The sequence below is a fragment of the Hydra vulgaris genome, chromosome 02 (assembly GCF_038396675.1).
Source record: "Hydra vulgaris chromosome 02, alternate assembly HydraT2T_AEP".
NCBI classification, from domain to species: Eukaryota; Metazoa; Cnidaria; class Hydrozoa; order Anthoathecata; family Hydridae; genus Hydra; species Hydra vulgaris.
This window is the reverse complement of record NC_088921.1, coordinates 41376502-41397281: the sequence shown is the minus strand read 5'-3', so window position 1 is coordinate 41397281 and position 20780 is coordinate 41376502. Positions and strand designations below refer to the sequence as shown.

General features: G+C 28.0%; 1 protein-coding gene across 2 annotated transcripts in view; it reads right to left on the bottom strand.

Moving 5' to 3' along the window:
• The window catches only part of LOC100211440 (protein O-mannosyl-transferase 1), a 72417-nt gene that overhangs the window by 35024 nt on the left and 16613 nt on the right, over positions 1-20780 (bottom strand). For both annotated transcript variants that reach the window (XM_065790948.1, XM_065790947.1), the window contains exons 3-9: positions 14815-14918; positions 7244-7294; positions 7079-7167; positions 4419-4482; positions 4232-4340; positions 3063-3128; positions 1729-1822 (exon numbers count right to left, since the gene is read on the bottom strand). In XM_065790948.1, coding sequence (XP_065647020.1) covers positions 1729-1822; positions 3063-3128; positions 4232-4340; positions 4419-4482; positions 7079-7167; positions 7244-7294; positions 14815-14918 — 577 coding nt within the window. The remainder of the gene's footprint in view (positions 1-1728; positions 1823-3062; positions 3129-4231; positions 4341-4418; positions 4483-7078; positions 7168-7243; positions 7295-14814; positions 14919-20780) is intronic.

Below are 20780 nucleotides of genomic sequence, written 5' to 3'. Positions count from 1 at the left end.
AAATGAATATTAGTAGATGACACAAGAGACACTTTTTAGACACCCGTATTTATGGAAAAGAGAAAGTAAAGCAACATTATGATTGATGTGACAATTGTTGAAGATTGGCTGCAAGAGCAACCAACTATGCAAAAGTAACAGAGCAAGTTCAACTATGTTTACAATGCGTTTTTGCACCTTGTCTAAAAGAGAAAGGGCATCATTCGAAGATCCGCTTCAGATATGGCAACAGTATTCCATACGAGGACAGATTTAAGATTAACAGAGATAAAGAATACAATCTGGAATAAGAAAGTAATAAGCATGATAAAGAGATGCAACCTTAGCAGATGCTAATTTTGCAATGGATTTGATATATGGTTTCCAAGAAAGATTGAAAGTATGAGTTAATCTTAAATAACAAAGGGTAGACAACTCATTAAGTAAATTGCCATTCATAAATAAAGGAAGATCTAGATAGTTGTGATAATGATAAGCTGAAAAAATATCTGAGTTCAAGTTCACCAACCATCAAGAGCCCCATGTGGTAGCAGAAGTGAGATCCTTTTATACGTATGTACACACACATACACTCACACACACACACACACACACACACACACACACACACACACACACACACACACACACAAACACACACACACATATATATATTTATAAATTCAAACATATAATTATACTTTTCTTTTCTAGTTGATATTGTCATTGCTTTATTAGTTAGCCTACTGTTGAAACATGATTTTAATTTAGTAAATTTATATGATTTGAAATTTACTTTATTATTAATTAGTCAATAGTTCAAAATAAACTAGAATTCTACATAATTAAGGTAAAAATGATTTTATTTACTGGTATTATTATTAAACCAGTTTTATGGTGTATTATAGCTACTTAGTGCTACTATGTTGTTTTTGTCATTGCCATTTACAAAATTACAAAATTACTATTGTTATGGTCATAATGCTCATAATAAAAATTAACTTATGATTTAAATAAATTATTTAATAAATCTTAGTTAATAGTTGTATGTTTTTGAAAACACTGTCTGCTTCTCTCTTTCTTTATTTAGGGTCTACTAATAATAAAACCATTAATGGAACTCTCTATGTTATTACTAAGTTTTTAAGTATTATAGATAAAATACTATACTTCTTAACAAATATTTAGTTTTTTATGATTTATGTACTGATGATTTTTATGATTATGTAACTAATGTTATGTAGCCTTTATGTCATTAACTAAAAGCGAACACAGCTAAAAAGCTTACTTATAGACAGTGCTTAAAGTGAGGCGGGATGCCATTCCGTCACCTTTTTATAGCGTATAAACCATTCTGCCAACTTTTTATAAATCTCTATATATAACAATAATTAGGTGGGATGGTGTTTTAATTTAGTGAATACCATTCCGTTACTTTTTTTTCTCCACTTCAAGCACTGCTTACAGATGCATTTGTATTTTATTATATTTTTCAGATAACATATCAAGTTAAATTGCTACTGTTGATTAACTGTTGATACTGAATACTGTTGATTTACTCTTGATACTGAATTTCCTAATAACATGTATTATGGGTTGCATACATGGTTGCAATAAGGTTTTTTATGTTATCAACTATGATTATCAACTACTGTTAGTAATTGATAAATCTAACATAAAAAACCTTATTGCAATTTGTGATCCCCAACTCTGATGTATAAAAACAACTAATTATAAAAAAGTTTTTACAGCAGGGACTGTGACATCTCCCATGATAATCCACATTTCGTATGCTATTATTCCGCCTAGCAACAATATAGTCAAGAAACCATTGTACTTGATGCTAAAAAAAAATATTTAAAGAATGAAAATTTTTTAAACATAATGCAACCATTAAGTTAGAAGTAACTAAAAAGTAAAAAGTTGAAGAGCAAGAAAACAGTCAACAAAAGACTAGAAGAAGAGAGAATAAAGAAGAAGGTTGAAGAGCAAGAAAACAGTTAACAGAAGACTTAAAAAACTGTAAATTGTATGAGACAAGAATACAAGAAAACATGAAGACATTAAAGTGTAAGAAAAATCATGTTGAACAAAATTTTCTAGAGCATGAAGGAGCAGCTACAGTAAAATGAGGAGATGCAAGAGGAGAGGTTCGACTTTAGCAGCTAGAGCAGGTCAAATTACATTCAAAGGCATCATTAGAAGTATTCTATACAAGGATTAACATGAAATAGAAATAGAAAATGAAATCAAAAGTAAGAAAATTGACGAACAAAATAAAGAGTAAATGTTAGCTTTTTTAACAATTGTCATGAGAGATCATGAGAGAGTGAAAGAGAAGTAGATGTCTAAGAAAGAGCCATTCATCAATATCAACAACATAGCAATAACAATCAAAAAAACTTTCATTTGAAAGTTCACCATTGCATACCTATGTTTAACAAAAATTTACTAATTATTTGAGAAAAATAGAAAGAAAGAAAAAATTTTTGCAGAAACATTAAAGATTTTTAAATATCATTTAAAAAAACATCAAATAGTTTTGATTGTTATTCTGTGTGCGAGCTTGTTAATATGACCAAAGAAAGAGTTTGAAAATTTTACATTTATGTACAAACTTGTACATAATTATGAAACTTTATTTTAATGTAATTATTTATAAATAACATGTTTTAGAAAAACATGGTAGACACAAATTACAAAAAAACATTATCCATGCTTCCTTATTATATGTGTTATAGACAGACATTAATTATAAAAAGCATGTGTAATGCAGAATATTGAAATTTAGAAAAACAGTTTATTGTTATTTAAAAAAAAAGAAAAATTCTTCTTTCTGTTTATTACAAAAATTAAGAGTGATTAACATGAAAGTTATCAATATGAAGTTATATACCAAATTGAAATATGAATTGCATAAACAAATTTAAAAAAAAAGCCTAATTTATTTAAAAATAATTTTTTTTGAATAAAATAACACATTAAATCTTCAAAGAATGATGTAATAAAATTAAATGATTTTTACAAACTAAAAAGTTTTTGAATTATTTAGAATTGCACTATAACATTAAAAATCAATATACCTGAAAGTTGCAGTAAGTGAAACTCCTAGAGAGACTAAATAAACCCACCAATAAAAACAGAATGGTCTAAAAAAAAGTTGTATATATATAACTAAATTAATAAAAATATATACATACTTATGTTATGTTGTGTGTGTGTATACATACATACACAAATATATACATACATACATACATACATACATACATACATACATACATACATACATACATACATACATACATACATACATACATACATACATAAATACATGCATACATAAACATATATATATGTGTATGTGTGTGTGACACTGAATTTGCGAAATTGCAATCTTTCATTTTCTCTGATTTCATCACGAAAAATAGAAAAAAAAAGAAGAATAATGAAAGAAAAGATTGCTGCATCATGCCAAACCCTCAGTCAATGTAGTGGCACTCCTTTGCAGCACCAGGCTATAAGATAGTTGATGTATGGAATATATGTTCAGTCAAAAGTTCAGTCTTGTTCATAGTGGCCCTATTGCCATTATACCTCCATATAATATAACTTTATTAAATTATTGAAATTTAATTTCAAGATTTAATGAAGATTTAAAATGGAATTGTATAGTAAACGATGTGCAAAAAAACTTTATATTTAGTAATCTGCAAGGAAGAAAAAGAATATTTAAAACTATCTGAGCAAACACCTAACTGACTGTCTGTGAGATGTTAAGACTGTCTGTGAAATGTTAAGACTGTCTGAGAACTTAAATTACTTTTATTTTTTAAACTCAGAGAAAATATATTTTTAATTAAATAGTAATAATAATATATCAGCAAAAATAAAGAAAATACTTATGAAAATTTACAGAATTTGGAAGATTTGGTTTAGGTTCTTTTCCAAAGGTTTAAAGTAATACTTGATTTAAATACTGTGGCAAATTTTTTCTTTAAAAATATTTACAATTTTGCTGATGTTATATATTTATTTTTTTCTATTTTTATAACAAACTTTGACAAAAGGTGAAAGGTAAAATAAAAAACCAACTAAATGCAAAATAAAAAACAAATAATAACGATACTTAAAAAATATTTATACTTAATATTAAAACAATATAAAAAAAAAGGATTTACATTTAGATAAAAAAAAAAAAAAGGATTTTCATTTAGATTATCAGAAAAAAAATTCAAAAACAGTTTAAAACCTTGTATACTCTTTAACAAACTTGATGAAACAGCAAATAGAAAATGCAATAAAAAACAACATTATACTATCAAGAAGAATAAATTTGCTCTGAACAACCAGCATATTGTCTAAAAAATAACAAAATAAAAAGAATTCTATGTTGTTAGATATTACATCTGTCAGATAAAAAAAAATTTTATACACACCAAAACAAATTAAAACTCCACCGAGCACAGCAAACCAATATGTACATCCAAGTTCCAAAATTATCTTAATGCAAAAAATAATTTAAGTTAATATTTAAACAAAGTGAGATTTAAAATAATTTTTACAATAACAATTATATTTAATTATACAAAGTATACAATACATTAATTATATAATAAATTTATGGCAAGCAGTAAACACTTTGCAGAAAAAATAAAGTTGGCAATAAATTATTAAACCTTAAACTAATTTTGGTCGGTATCAGCAGTAAAACTTCTGAAAGAACAATTTAAAATCAGGTAGATAAAGATGCAAATTTTTTTGCCTTAAATGAACAACCCTAATCTAATTCACATTTTTAAAAATATTGATATATATATATATATATATATATACATCAATGTGAATTTAATTCATAACCATTGAACAATTAGTGGAAATGGTTTCTGAATATTTTAAATATTTCCAGTAACTACTTGTTTAATAGGTTGTTTACTTATCTAAAAGAAGACCACAGCATAAAAAGAAAACTCAACTCTGATGTTGATAAAAAGTCAAACATCTCTTTCAATACACCTTATAATTACTAATCATACCAATCATCTTCAATGACTTATTATGCTCATTAGTAATAAATAAACCTAAAGCAATTGTAGTTATTTCAAAGTGGATCATGTAAATCCAATTACAACTTTTTTGAAAGTCAATTTCTATTGTGTATGGAGTGAACTTAGTGGGTGTAGCTGAATCAGAGTTTAATAAAGACCATTAACTTCAAAAAATTTAGATCTGTTGCAAGGGCACGCCCCTGATGAGTGGCGTTAGTGAAGGTCTTAGGCTCCCCGAAACGTAACCATCTACAATCTGATTCTATTATCACATCTCCCAGGTCTACATAACTGAATGGCTCTGTTGTTCACTTTTTGCGGTCATTGTGTCGCATAAACAATTACAAATACATTCTTTATGGCTGATGAGCCCCTAGACTTGTAAGGAAAAAATTGTGTGTTACAAACTTAATTAAAACTATAGATTTCTTTACATAACATATTTTCCTGTTAATGCTCTTTTTTTTGATTTGGCAAAAACATTTAACAAAATTCCTTACTAAAGGTTACTACAAAAGCTTGAATAGTGTGTTTAGGGGCAATTTTTTAAAACTGGCTTAATGCTTTTTTTCTAACAGATTTCAACGCCTTGGTAAAATCTAATTGGTAACAAAATTCTAGAAGTATTCAGCAATACTCAGCTCTGACCCAGCACTATATATAATCTATATCAATTAGGGTTTTGATTTTTAATTTGTAGCAATTAGCTTTAGCTTAAAGCTAATCATCTTAATCACCCTATAACAGAGAAGTATATATATTTATAACTATTATATAGTTTTAACATTAAGTATTTTTATAAGTTGGCCATGCATAATGTAAGAAAAATATATCTTCAGCATTTTCAGGTAATAATCTTGTTTGATGATTTCCAATAGTAATACTTGCTGTGGAAAATAAGTGTTCAACTAGATCTGATGTTGCCGGAATACATAATATCTTCTTTGCCATATAAGCTAGAATGGGAAAGCAAGTAGTTCTTTTGGACCACCATTGTAATGGATTAGGTAAAATTGGCTCGCCATTATGTTCTACAGCACCTGCAACAATTCTATTTAACTTCCTTTCTTCTTGATACTTCTTGATTTTTCTTCTTTCTTTATGATAACTTTTGATAACATAAACAAGCTGCTGAGCATTATTAACCTTAACAAGAATGATAATGTTCAGCAGCAAACAGCTAAGCATTATTAATCTTAAAAAATAAAAGACGAGTAATATCAACATTATCATCACCATCTTCTGCACTCATCAATGCTAATATATTTTGTTAGCTATCTCTTCTAATAATAGTGTCAGGATGTAAAGCCAGTACTGGAGGATTATTAACTTTTGTTATTTTGTTACTCTTTCTAAAGCTGATTAAATTGACAGTATCAGCATAATCAGCTTCAGCATCATAGCTGAAGCTGAGACTGAAAAGTTTAAATCTGAAGTCTTGACATCTGCAGGATAACATCATCAACTGGGCCTGAATATGGTTCATGCAACTTGACCCTATATTGTATAATGTTGCAAAACAGCAACACGTCAGTAAAAGATAGATTACTCCTTTTATTTTGAAATAATATCAACTTTGCAGCAGTGTCTCTTTGATTTATCATCATTAATTTTGCTTGTTTTGCTTGATTTTGAAGTCATTATTACTGGCGTTTGAATTTTAAACAACACTCAAGTTTAATAATTTGCATTAGGGTTGTCCATTTTATTTTTAATTTTAAAACAAATGTGTGCAATATAGGGTTAACATTAAAAACTGTAGGCTTATGCAAATCAACCAATTAAAATCTGTTTTTTATATCTATTTCATTAATGAAATTGAAACAAATCAGAGTCAATAGAATCTAGCAGAACCAAGAACATTGGAAAGAGATCATAATGATAAGCTTAAAAGCTTATCTAAACTTCTACAAAGTATTAATTTTTAATTTTACAAAGTATTAGTTTTTAAAATCCATTTCTTAATCAAGCTCCTTAATGAAGCAATTGTTATAAATTGCATTATTTTATTTCTTCATTTAAATAGTTTTTAACAACATTGTTCAACTTACCTCATAAACAACAGGAACTAAAAAAACGCTAAATAATGAAGGTACCAATCGAAGAACATAAACATGATGAATTTGATTGGGTGGAATTTCTAATTAAAAAAATATTTAAAAAAAAAAGTTTCTACTATACGTAATATATAAAATATAAGATAATTAAATAAAAACCTTGGCCAATCTTGTCAAATTCAAATGAGCCATCAAACCCACTAAAGTAACCTAAAACATTAAACTATCTTTAAAAATATCTACTAATTACAAATACTAAATTTATATCATTCATAAATTTAGGTTGCATTTAGAAGTAAAGAAGGGAGAAGTAGGAAGAAGTAAAAAAGGGTAAAGTTAAAAAATGTTTGTTTAATATAAATATAATATAATATAAAAATCTATCATATGCATACATTAGTAAAAAAATATGTTGTGATAAAAATCTAAACTAAGTATTAAATATGTATATTTTTGAAACTAAAAACTTATAATTTTTTGCTATTTTTTCTTCCAAAGTTTTAATAAATCCTTGCCACTATGGTAGTCAAAACGAGCTACTTTTATCTGTTTCCCAGATATAGTTATCATTTTCGAACATGGAAGCAGATTTTAAATCATGTACTTGTGCAGTTTGCTTAACAAATAAAAATACCAGATCTCTAAAACCTTCAAAATCTCTCGACACCTTTAGCACCTTCAGCATGTGAAAAAATTCAAGAATACATTAGGTCATTTTTTTCATGATCATTTTTTCTACTTCAGTAGTTTGTTCCAAGCAGGAGAAACTTATTTAGTCTAACTGCATATTTTCCCAAATGGTAAGAAAGTATACCAAAATACTTTAGTATGAATTAATTGCTTATCTTTTTGATATACATGTACTTTAAATAGAAAGGGAAATGTATTTGATAGTAAATAATGTATTTTAGATAAATAGAACTATTATTAGAAAAACCGCTTTTTGTGTATCCATACAAATGTTGAGCCAGAGTCAAATATTTTAAATGTGACAGAGAAAACCTGAGGGCTCTGCTATTTGAATCTTGGTATAGAGAATTAATATTATGCCTTTATATTTGAATCTTAATATAGGTAATCAATATTATATATTTATATTTGAATCATGGTATAGATAAATTTTTTTATAAATTAAATAAGATTAAAATATATTCTCTCTTTATCTTACAGTTTAAGCTACATTACAGTTTGATTTAATAGGCTTTTACGGTTTTTATATATGTATATATATATATATATATATATATATATATATATATATATATATATATATATATATATCATATATATATATACATATATATATATATATATATATATATATATATATATATATATATATATATATATATATATATATATATATATATATATATATATATATATATATATATATGAAGACGAGCAGTCAATTTGACTGGCTCGTCTTCAATCTTCAATTTCTTATTTTCCATCACATGAAGTTGACAATCAATTGTTTTTTTTGGGCAGTCAAAAATTTAATTTTTTTCTATGTTTAAATTTTTGTCATAGTAATAGTTCTTCATGACTGACTTTTATATATACCAAAATAACAAATAATGTTTGAAAATTAACGAATTTGTATTCCTTTTAAAACAATAATTTTTTTTTAACTTTAGTAATTTCAGGTGCCTCAAGTAGTCCTTATGGTCTTATCACAGAGCACAGCAGAAAAGCATTTGAAAAGAAGCCTACTCCCATACTAATGTTATAAAACTTTTCCATAGGTGATGTTAAACCACGGATCTCAAGCTTTTGAGGCAAGCATGCTAACCACTGTGCTACAGATGCTAATCTTAAATAAAATCAATACATTTTTAAATGAAAACAAATCACTAACATTCAAAAAAACAAGCTGATGTTAATAGTTTTAAAAAATTGTGGCTTGCACAGATTTCCATTCAATTAAAAATTAAAGTTTGATACAAACCAAGTAATTTAATTTCAAGTTTTTTATTTTAACTCAAAACAATTTTAATAAATAGATTCAAAATTTTTTTAACTGAATACATTCATTTGTTTCCTTGATTAATAGAAAAAAAGTACAAACGCACTATTAATAATTTTAAATTTATTAAATAATTTATTTACTGCAATATTTATAATATTAAAATATTTTCAGATACGAGAAAATTAAATAAGAGATTAAATGAAAAAAAAAACAGTTGGAAGAGAAAATGTTCTTTGTTACACACAACAATTTCAAATAATGACAAAAAAAAAAGAACTTCAATATTTTTGTCAGGTCAGGTTATCCTGCTACTGGTAACATGTAACCCAATACAACTTGCTTCATGTCCTGCTGCTTGTAGGATAAACTTTTATAGGCAAAAGCTGGGAGAAGTCAACACCGACTTGAAACACCCACTGCCTTAGGGTAAAGGCTTGAGATGGTGTCTTGATAAAATTACTCATCTTGGGTAGACATTAAATGCATCCGGCTACTGTCTTGTAGAAGATACTTCCTAGGTAAAGACTAGAGGGGTAAACAAATTCTATCTATTGACCAACCTTGCATCCTTTCTTGTTAGGAATTTTGTTAAATGTTTTCATCAATGAAGAAAGGGTGCAATGTCTTATAAATACATCTGCTAGAGCAGATGTATTTATAATACATTGTTTCCGGTTTAGGATGTTGAATGCTGGATCTTCTTGACTCAATGCATGGATTTTGATTGCGTCTCTGCTTTTATGACTAGACAACTATTTCTATTATCTCCTAGCAAGGTTACAGTTCTAAAACTCAGTTTTATGGTTCTGAAGCTGGTTGGTAGTCAGGTTTGCTAAATTCTATGGTAGATGTCAGATAGGCTGATTCCATCAACAGCTGTAAAATATCAGAGTACTAACAGTGCCATGTTGCACATGGATGGTGTCCCTGTTCGTACTTTTGATGTGCATCGCCGAGGCCATATTTGGAGCCCTTTATTATGGCTTAGCATATATTAATAGTAATGAGGCAATTGCTTCGACTATTAAATAGTGTACTGAGTACTATCTGTGCTTTGAGTAAAGTTCTTTAATAAATTTAAAAATGACTAAAGTACCAAAAACTATAAAACTCAAAAAACCATCATCATTACCAAGTTCTCTATATATCTATCATTCACTAATATTCGTGGTCTTCAAAGTAACTTTTCTTTTGTTGAGTCTTATCTTTTACAAAGTTCACTAAACCTACTTGCTCTTTGCAAAATTATATTGAGACCAGCTGACTTATTTTGTGATCTTAGTGTTGATGGTTATCCTTTTATTCGTAAAGACTCCAATAGTCACATGCTGGGCAATTACACTCGTAAGAATTCACCCATTTGTCTGGAAACTAGGTTTGAATCAACCAACTATTCTTTTATGTGCTTTTGTTTAGCATCACTTCACTCTATCACTTTTCTCTTTGCTCAATATTGCACTTTTTCATGTTATTTCTGATCAAATTGACCAATCCCTTTCTCTCTATTTTTTAGTCAATATTGTTGTTGTTGGTAACTTTAATGCTCATCACACTGTATGGCTTGGCTCTAGTGCCAGCAACTCTGCAGACATTAAGACCCACAACATTTGCCTTTTTCAATCTCTAACTCAAATAGTCAACTTTCCAACTCGCTTTCTAGACAATTAAAACCATTTACCTTCTCTACTCAACCCATGTTTCTGATCCTAGTCAGTGCCCAGTTTCTCCACATTCACCCATAGGTGCTTCTGATCTCTCTAAAACTATTATCTCATTCTTCTTTGTCATCAGAATCACTTTATCATAGTACCTCTTACAACTACCTTAAAGCTGACTGGGACTCTTTCCGTGATTTTCTTCATGATGGCCCTTGTGTAGAAATACTTCATCTTCCTACTGACAAATGTGCTTCTTGCATAACTTCTTGGATTCAGACGGGCATTTAATTTTTTATTCCCTCTCGACCATTCCAAGTCAAGTCTCACTCTTCTCCATGGTTTTCCTCGCATTGTGCTGCTCCTATTTCCGTTTGAAGCTATTACTTCTGCATCTATCAGCAAAACAATTCTCCAGAAAACAGACACCTGTTTACTACTGCTAGAAGCCATTGTAAAAAAGTTGTGTCTAATGCTAAAGCCCGTTATTCTCAAATCAAAAAATCTTGTACTTTATCTCAAAAATTAGGCTCTTGTAACTTCTGGAGAATCTTTAACAGTATCTATAATAAGGGCAAAACTGTTGTCCACCAGTTGCATTCTACCTGATATAGCCGACAAAAAGGTTGATCTACTGCTTGATATTCGTATCACTTCAGCTTCTGTATCTAAAGTGATTTCCTGCTTAGACTCTTCTACAACTTGTGGTCCAGAAAACATACCAGTTAGAGTCTTGCAGAAGTGTTCTACAGAGCTGTCGCCTATACTTTTAAAACTATTTAACAAGTGCCTATCAGAGTATTTGTTATCCTTATTTTTAAAAACTCTGAAAAGCAATCTGACTTTTCTAAGTACCATCCCATTAGTCTTTTTCCTATCATAATCAAGGTTTTGAGTCTTTAATTAACAAACACTTAATTTCTTATCTTGAATTTAATAACTTACTTTCTGATCATCAATATGGATTTTGATCCTTTTGTTTTTTGATCTTCTACAGCTGATTTGCTAACAGTAATAACTGATAGGTCTTATCATTCATTAGATAGCTGTGGATAGAAGTTTAGACTACCGCTCTTGATATTTCTAAAGCTTTTGATTAAGTTTGGCATGTTGGTCTTCTACATAAACTTTCTTCTTATGGTGTATCAGGTAACATCTTTAAGACTATTGAATCCTTCCTTTCCAATTGTAGTATAAAAGTTGTCCTCAATGGACAACTTTTATATGGATTTTTTATATGACTTTTTAGTTAAATTAGTGATCTTCCTGATATTCTCACATCTAAGGTGGCATTGTTTGCTGATGATACTACCATTTATTCTTGTCTTTAAAAGAAGCCAACACTCTCTGATTACTTGGAGGAAGCATTTGAACTTGAAGAGGATCTCACTTCTGCTACAGCATAGGGCTCACACTGGCTGGTAAACTTTAACTCTAAAAACTCAATTTTTTTCAGCTAATCATTATCGCAATAATCTAGATCTTCCTATATTTATGAACAATAATGTACTCAATGAGTCATCTACCCTTCATCTTCTAGGATTAACTCTTACTTACAATCTTTCTTGGAAACCATATATCAAATCCATTGCAAAATTAGCATCTGCTAAGGTTGCATTTCTTACTATTCTTTATCTCTATAAATCTCAAATCTGTACTTGTGTGAAATACTGTTGCCATATATGGAGTAGATCTTCGAATGATGCCCTTCTTTTTTAGACAAGGTGCAAAAACGCATTGTAAACATAGTTGGACCTGCTCTTGCAGCCAACTTCCGACCATTATCACATTGTTGCTGTGTTGCCTCTTTTCTCTTTTCTATAAATACTATAATGGGCACTGCTCTAAAAAGCTAACGTCTCTTGTGTCATCTACTAAAATTCATTCTCGTGTTACTTGTCATTCTATTAAGTCTCATCCTTTTATTGTGATTGTTTATAAGTGCTTCGAAAATTCTTATTCGTCCAGTTTTTTTCCTTGAACATCAGTTCTTTGGAATTCGCTTCCTTTATCTTGCTTTCCTGATTCATATAATTTGCAATATTTTAAGTTGTCTGTCAATCGTTATCTTGCTCGTAAAAACTTCATATTTTCTTTTCCAGTAACTTCCAACTCCAATAGTGGTTGCTTGCAGCCCAAAAAAAAAAGGAAAAAAAATATATATATATACATATAAAGTTAATAAAATTAAAGAAAAATAATTGCACGTCTTATATCTCTGCTCATTAAAAAAATTATTAAAAAAATTGCTAATGTTAATTAGTTAACAATGTTATTAACTCACGTGCTATTTAAAAATACTAAAAATTTAAAATATTTAAACTGAATACTTAATATTAGGAAGACAATTGCTTTATGAAACACTACTATAAAAACTGCTGATGTTAATAAGATAAAATTATTGTGTTTAACTCTTGTAGCTATAAAAATTAAAAATATGAATAAAATTATGAAAATTTCTAATGTTGCATAAAATAAGTTTTTTAATATATATATATATATATATATATATATATATATATATATATATATATATATATATATATATATATATATATATATATATATGTTTTGGTGTTGTCATTTGTCAATGTAGGACACAATGTAACAACAATATTGCAATAACTATTGACAGTAAACAACTTTTTTTGTTTGAAAATTCACTGGCTACAAGCCAGTGAATTACTGCAAGTTACTGCAAGCCAGCAAATTTTAACTTCAAACAAAAAAAGTTGTCATATAAAAGAAAACACATTTAAGAATGGCTGCCTTGTGGTACCCCAAAAGGTAATGGAAATGATAGAGAGTGTCATCCATCAAGGGCAATTTTAATACTGCAATTAGATAGGAATTGTTCAATAATTTAAAAAACTTTGATAGATACACCATATAAAAGGAGCATATAGTATTCCTGACTTTACTGAATGTCTTTGATTTGTCAAAATAGCCCTTGCCTCGCCCGCTCCATTAAATGCACAAACTTTTCTTTTATTACAGTTAACAAGTCTGCAGTAAAACAAAGGAATTAAAATATTGAATATCACAGAACAAGTAGGACAGATGAAATACTACATGTTTGTTAACTAAAGATTCAAAGATAATAATATCAAGAAGACTGATTAGACAATAGTTAAAGAGGAACAATCTCCAAAGTTTATAAAAATTGGAATCACAGAAAAAATTTCCAGCAAGCACAAAAACAAGATTCTATTGAGCAATTGTTAAACAGTTAAGAGAGTTTGTAAGAAAGTTTTGGAAAACAGTTTGTAAGACTGTTTTTAAGTTTTATAAAACTGTGATCAGAATATTGTTCAGACTTTAACATGTAAAAATGGTAAAGTAAAAAATTATTTTGTAACGGAAGCCAAGAAAATGATAGAGATGTTTAACAATAACAACAAACGCACATTCAAAAGAATAGTAAGAGAATTCAAACCTAACTTCAGAACAAATAGGTGAATTGATAATACTTTACTTTAAGTTTTATTTCAGGTGCCTCAAGATGTCCTTACAGTCTTGACACAGAGCACAGAGGATGAATATTTGGAAAGAAGAAGACGCCTCCTTCTTTACTGATGTTATAAAACTTGCCCAGAGGTGTAGTTAAACCACGGATCTCTAGCTTCTGAGGAATGCGCGCTAACCACTGGGTCACAGATTCTCATAGCAATTATATGCCCAGACCAATCATACATCTATTGGAGTCTTTGCAAATCAAAGAATAATATATACAAATAATCAAAATTATAAAATGTTTTTGATTGGTGGATTAAAGATATTTTTTAAAACCATAACAATCTTTAGTTAAAAATAAAAATGTGAATTTTCCTTGACAGTCTAAATATGTAACATTGCATGTTTATTTAGGAAAACAGTACACTATTTCTAAATAATCTTATAAAACAACTTGGTTTATTTAAAATAAAAAAAGTTTCAAATAAAATAATGAAAACAAAAAGAGTAAAAAGTAAGTTAGGATGAAAAAGTAAAAATAGTAAAATTAGTAAAAATAGATACTGGTTAATTAAGACACATAACATACACGAACAAACATGTGTGTGCATGTGTGTGTGTACATATAAACATATATGATAAATGTATACCTGCAGCAGCATACAAAAGTTTTCCTAATGGAGGATGAACATCAAAAAAAAATCTATTCTTCATAAAGTAAGAAATAAACTTTCCAAAATGGACTTCATCAAATCTAAAAACCATTACAAAAATATAAATATTAATTCAAAAAATATTAAATTAAAATTTATTAAAATTCAAAAAAAGTCTCTTAAATTGTAAATGCGGTAGTGGTGTAGTGGTAAAGCGCTCGCTTCATAAGCGAGAGGTTCCTAGTTCGATCCCACCACATCCCTGGTAGTACCGTGCTCAACTTGTTTCTTCGCGCAGCGGCCTTGTTCGTCGAGGTTTGTGTTTCGGAGTTATAGAGTTGAGAGAGGGTTATAACCACTATTAAGTAGCCTCCTCATCTGTAGTGGCCTTCTTGGCCTTGAGGAGGTGAATAACAAAAAACAAAACAAAAAATAGTTTATTAACCTTAACTAAAATTTCTAAAAATTTTTAGAAAAGTTTTTAAAAAATACGCTTTAGAAAATGTTTCTAAAAACATATTTTTCAATTTACAAATGTTTCTAAAAGCATATTTTTTTTAAACATATTTTCTAAAAACATATTTTCTAAAAACACATTTTCTAAAAACATTTTTTCTAAAAGCACATTTTCTAAAAGCACATTATGTTTCAGAATATATGTTTTAAAAAGTATATTTTTAGAAAACAGTTAATTTCCTTTAACTTGAACCTCCAAGGGACAAGGAAAACGGTTCGACTAAATGAATGTTTAACTTAAGCGAAGTAAAACAACTGCTCTTGCTTTCGAGGGATTATAGAAAACAGTTAAATGGTGTTTGACTTACTAGGAACTGTTTTTAGAAAAAATGTTTGTAGAAGCTTATCATTTAATTAACATTTGGACATCAACATTTGGAACATCTAAAAATCTATGAGTAGAGTCAAGAAGATTTATAATTCGAGGCAGGAAACAATGTAACACAGGTTTATATCTACGTCAGCCTAATAGACACTGCAGGGGTTCAAGGCTGCTTAACAGAATTAATTTGCTTACCCCTAATATCTTTGCCAAAGAGGCCTTCTATAAGAAACTAGGTGGATGCAGTAAACATTTGCTTGAGATAGTGATTCCAGAGTGCAACGAAAAACATTATCATTTAATGTTTATTTAAATGTTTCGACATTTACAATAAAATCTATCCTCGGATCTCAAGCAGCAAGATTTTATTCATTACTTAAGATACACAAACTCAGTAAAGATAATCCAACTTTTCGACCTATAATCTTAACAGTTATCTCCACATATACCTAAATAATTTTGCAATTTAGACTCATTTTGCTTTGAGTTAAAGCAGATTAATGAAAATAATAAATTTATTGCTTCATATGATGTTGAAAGTTTATTTACAAACATTCCACTTTAGGAAACTATCAAAATAGCAATTTATTTATTCTTTAAAGATAAAACTTGCTTAAAATAATTGTCTAAAACTCAGTTTAAAAAATTACTTCAGAATTCAACTTTCAGTTCGCATTTTCTATTTGATGGAAAATATTACGATCTAACAGATGATGTTGCAATGGGTTCTCCTTTAGCGCCCATCTCAGCTGATATTTTCATTGGATTTCATGAACAAATATGGGCTAATAGTTGTCCCTTTTCTATACCAATTTTTTATAAACGGTATGTGGATAACATATTGCTATTTAAAATTCAGAATATGAAGACCGCGAATTTTTTTAATCGTCTTAATAAACAACATAAAAATTTAAAATTTATGATGAAAAAAGAACAAGAAAACTAGATTGCTTTTTTTAGATGTACTTATTAAAAAATCCAATCCTTTTTCAACATCAGTTTATCATAAAAAACTTATTCCAGTATTTTACAAATTTTTTTAGATTTCATTCCCTCTAGCTACAAATTTTGTCTATGAATTGTACTAGTAACACAATGTTTGATTGATTATAAAAAATTAATAATATTTAGCTTGGATTCAATTAAAACATAAAAAAATTTTTTTTGTTTTGAAAAATAATTTCCACAAAAAATTATTGTCTCAAAACTAAATTGTACATTGATAAGAAAATGAACCCATCTGTTTTTCCCTTTTTTAATAACTCAAATATAAGATATTTCAAGATTCCATTCATTGGAACTTTTTTTAATTATACAAATGATGAAAATTAAAAAAATTTGTTTACAAACTTTCTTGCACTGGCTGTAATGTCAGTTGCGCTGGCTGTAATGTCAGTTATATTGGAGAAACTTTCAGACATTTAACAAGTAGAATAAATGAGCACCTTGAAACTGATAAAAAATGCCATTTATAAAAACATAAAAATATATCAACTAAATGTAAAAATCTAATTGTAATTCTTTGGAGGTTTTGGATACTGCTCCAAACAAACATAAATTAAAGATTAAAGAAGCGCTCCACATTAAACAGGAAAATCCCTCTCTTAATAAGTAAACTTTCCATTATGCCATTAACTTGAATATTTAATTATAATGATAGTTTTTGATTATATGTGTTGGTTTTTTATCAAGTCATTTTTGTTATCATTTTTTATTGGTATATTATGTATATTTTTTGTTCATTAAAATTTCACTATATTACAAAATTGTATTATTAAACATGTTAAGAATAAAAAATATTATGATATATATATATTTATATATATATAAATATTTATATATATATATATATATATATATATATATATATATATATATATATTTATATATATATAAATATTTATATATATATATATATATATATATATATATATATATATATATATATAATATATATATATATATATATATATAAATATATATATATATATATATATATATAATATATATATATATATATATATATATATATATATATATATATATATATATATATATATACATATATATATATATATATATATATGACATTTAGAAGGTGGGAGATGACTTTTTTAAAATAAATTATTTTATTATTGGTTTTTATTATTATTTTTATTGATTTTATTATTTTATTGATTTTTATTATTATCATTATTATTTATTATTATCATTTTATTGATTTTATTATTTAGATTATTTTATTATTGCATGGAAATTATAGTTTTTACATGTTTGTTTTTTTATATATGATTCTTGTGTTAGTATGCTCTTAAAAATTTTATTTACTTATCTATATACATCTTATTATAAATCAGTTTTGTCTATCTATATATGCTTTTAAAGTAGAAGAAAAAAAAGATTATGATCGATTTAAATTTGTTTTTAAAAATTATTGAGAAAGAAAAATTATAATAATTTTTTTTTGGTAAAAATGCATATTTTACATTATTAGTTAAAAAATGTGATTTTGTAGGCAGTGAAATTTAAAATAATATATATTTAAACAATGATTAAATATAATAAGATTTATATAGATGCGTAAATAAAATTTTTATAAGCATACTAACACAAGAAACATATATATAAAAAAAAAACATGTAAAAACTATAATTTCCATGCAATAATAAAATAATCAACAAAAAAAAAATGATAATAAACAACAATGGAAGTAATAACAATAACAAGAATAATATTTCTAATAATAAGAGATTATAATGTTTGAAGTAGTTTTTAGAAATTATTCACAATGCATACAAGACTCCATTTACAGATACGCTGATAGACAATAGAATGCATACTACACTTTTGAGTTTTATGAGATGGTATATTAGGCTTTCGATTATATATATTGATAAAGTTGTGGTGTAGTGGTAGAGTACTCGCTTCATAAGCAAGAAGTTCTGAGTTCAATTCTCATTATGCCTCTGGTAGTAACTGTACATTATAAAAAAAGCAGCCTCCTTGATTGTAGCAGTTCCTCAGCCTTGGGGAATTGAATAACATTTTTTTTTATTTCTAGTAGAGTATGTATGTATTAGTCTGTGAAAAAGGTCTAGAAATAATTGTCAGGAATGCATCCTTGTAATCTTTATCATCGCCTGTGGCAATAAGCAATGAAAGAGGGTAAATTTTTATTTAGAGAGTCAAAAGCAAAAAGAAGATCACAAAATTTTACTTTGAAGAACACACAATAAGTTTATTACTAAAACTATAACCTTTAAAATTTTCTGATCTGAATAATTAAGACAAGATTAAAGCATAGTCACTTTCATCACAAATTTTAAAACGTTTTAATTTAGAAATCAAAATGTTACGCTCAACAGGATCAAAAGCCTTTTGGCAAATGGATAAAAACATTACTTGTTAATGATAAAAATGACCTAAATTAATAGCTTGATTTTTTTTTTTAATTAATAACTTGATTCTGATTTCTTTAGTTATACTCATATAAATAAAAAGTTATCAATATAAATATAAATAATAAAAATAATAATGATAAGCTGCAGCGAGAAAATATTAAAATAAGGATTAAACTAGTAACACAAAGTAAATGGGTTTTTTTTATCTTGCTTGAAAGGGGCAGCACCTTTCAGCTCCTTGTTGGTAGACAATGAGCTGTAGTAGTAATTCGGTAATAAATCATAAAACTAGTGCTGGATAGAGTGTTTGTCTATACAATGTTTAAATTCATTTAGGTTACTAATTGCAGTAAATTGCAGTTTGTGGAGTAAATTTCAGTGGTTGACTACTCTGTTAGGAAAGAAATTAGTAGAGATAGCTCGCATGTTGTTGTTGAGGTCTGAAGCACTAAAGAATTCTTTGATAAGACGTTGAGAGTGTCCTCAAGTTATTTGGACAGATGGATTGCTAATTTGTGGGTTAAGGCAATAAACATTTTAAAGTTATTAATAAATTTAAAGATGTAGATTATATCACCTCGAATGGGTTTTTCATTTAGTGAGGTGAGGTGAAGAAATGATAATTTGGCTTTGCTGGATAACGCTTAGAGACGAAATTGCTTTGGTGGCACGGTTTTGGACTTTTTCAAGTTTTTTGATGTTGTGTGCAGAAAGAGAATTCCATACAGGAGCAGCATATTCGAGATGAGGTCTGACAAGGGATGTGTATAGTCTCTTCCAAACATGAGCATTTATATAGATAAAAGATTTCTTTAGTTGACCGAGAACAGAGTTAGCTTTAGATGATATTATTTCAATGTGAATGTCCCATTTTAGGTTGTGTGATATGCAAATGCCAAGATCTCTTTCGTTATAAGAGGAATTGAAAAGTTGCATCCCTTGCTGAGTCAAAATATAGTATTGGTGATTAGGATTTTTACTTTTGTTAAAACATATAATAAGGCACTTTTTGTAGTTAAGGCATAAGCACCAGGTTAGAGTCCAAGATGTGACATAATTTATATCCTTCTGGAGCAAAGCTAGGCTCTCAGGTGTTAAGTTGGTGGAAATAACTTCGCTGTCGTCAGCATATAACTTGATAGGATTGCTAATAAGGCCTGTAATGTCATTGATGTAGTAGATGAATAGAAAAGGTCCTAAAACAGATCCTTGTGGGACACCACTGGTGACTGGTAACCAATCTGAAGTAGTAGAACCCATAACAACTCCTTGTTTTCATAATCTAGATATAAAGCATCTACACTATAGCCTCTTCCCATTGAGTATGAGATCTTATCGACAGTTTCCAATAAATTTGTAATGCATGATTTATTTAGCACAAACCTGTGCTGATTTTGAGATAAAAGATAATTAGCACATAGATACTCAGTTAAACAATCTTTTACAATAAGCTCTAGGATTTTGCAGCAGACAGAAGTTAAAGAAATGAGTCTTTAGTTTGATGCATCAAGTTTGGATCTTTTTTTGTGAAGAAGTGTAATGTTAGGTTCCAGCCACGCGGCTGGGACTTAACTTTCAGAAATAGATTTTATAAATATAAAAGTAATTGGCACATTCAGAGATGAAGAACATTTGTTGAGAACATGTGGGTGAATGTTGTCTGCCAGAGTTATTAGTCCTTGGCCTAGGTCTTGGTCTGGCCTTAAAGCCAAAAATTGAGGCCT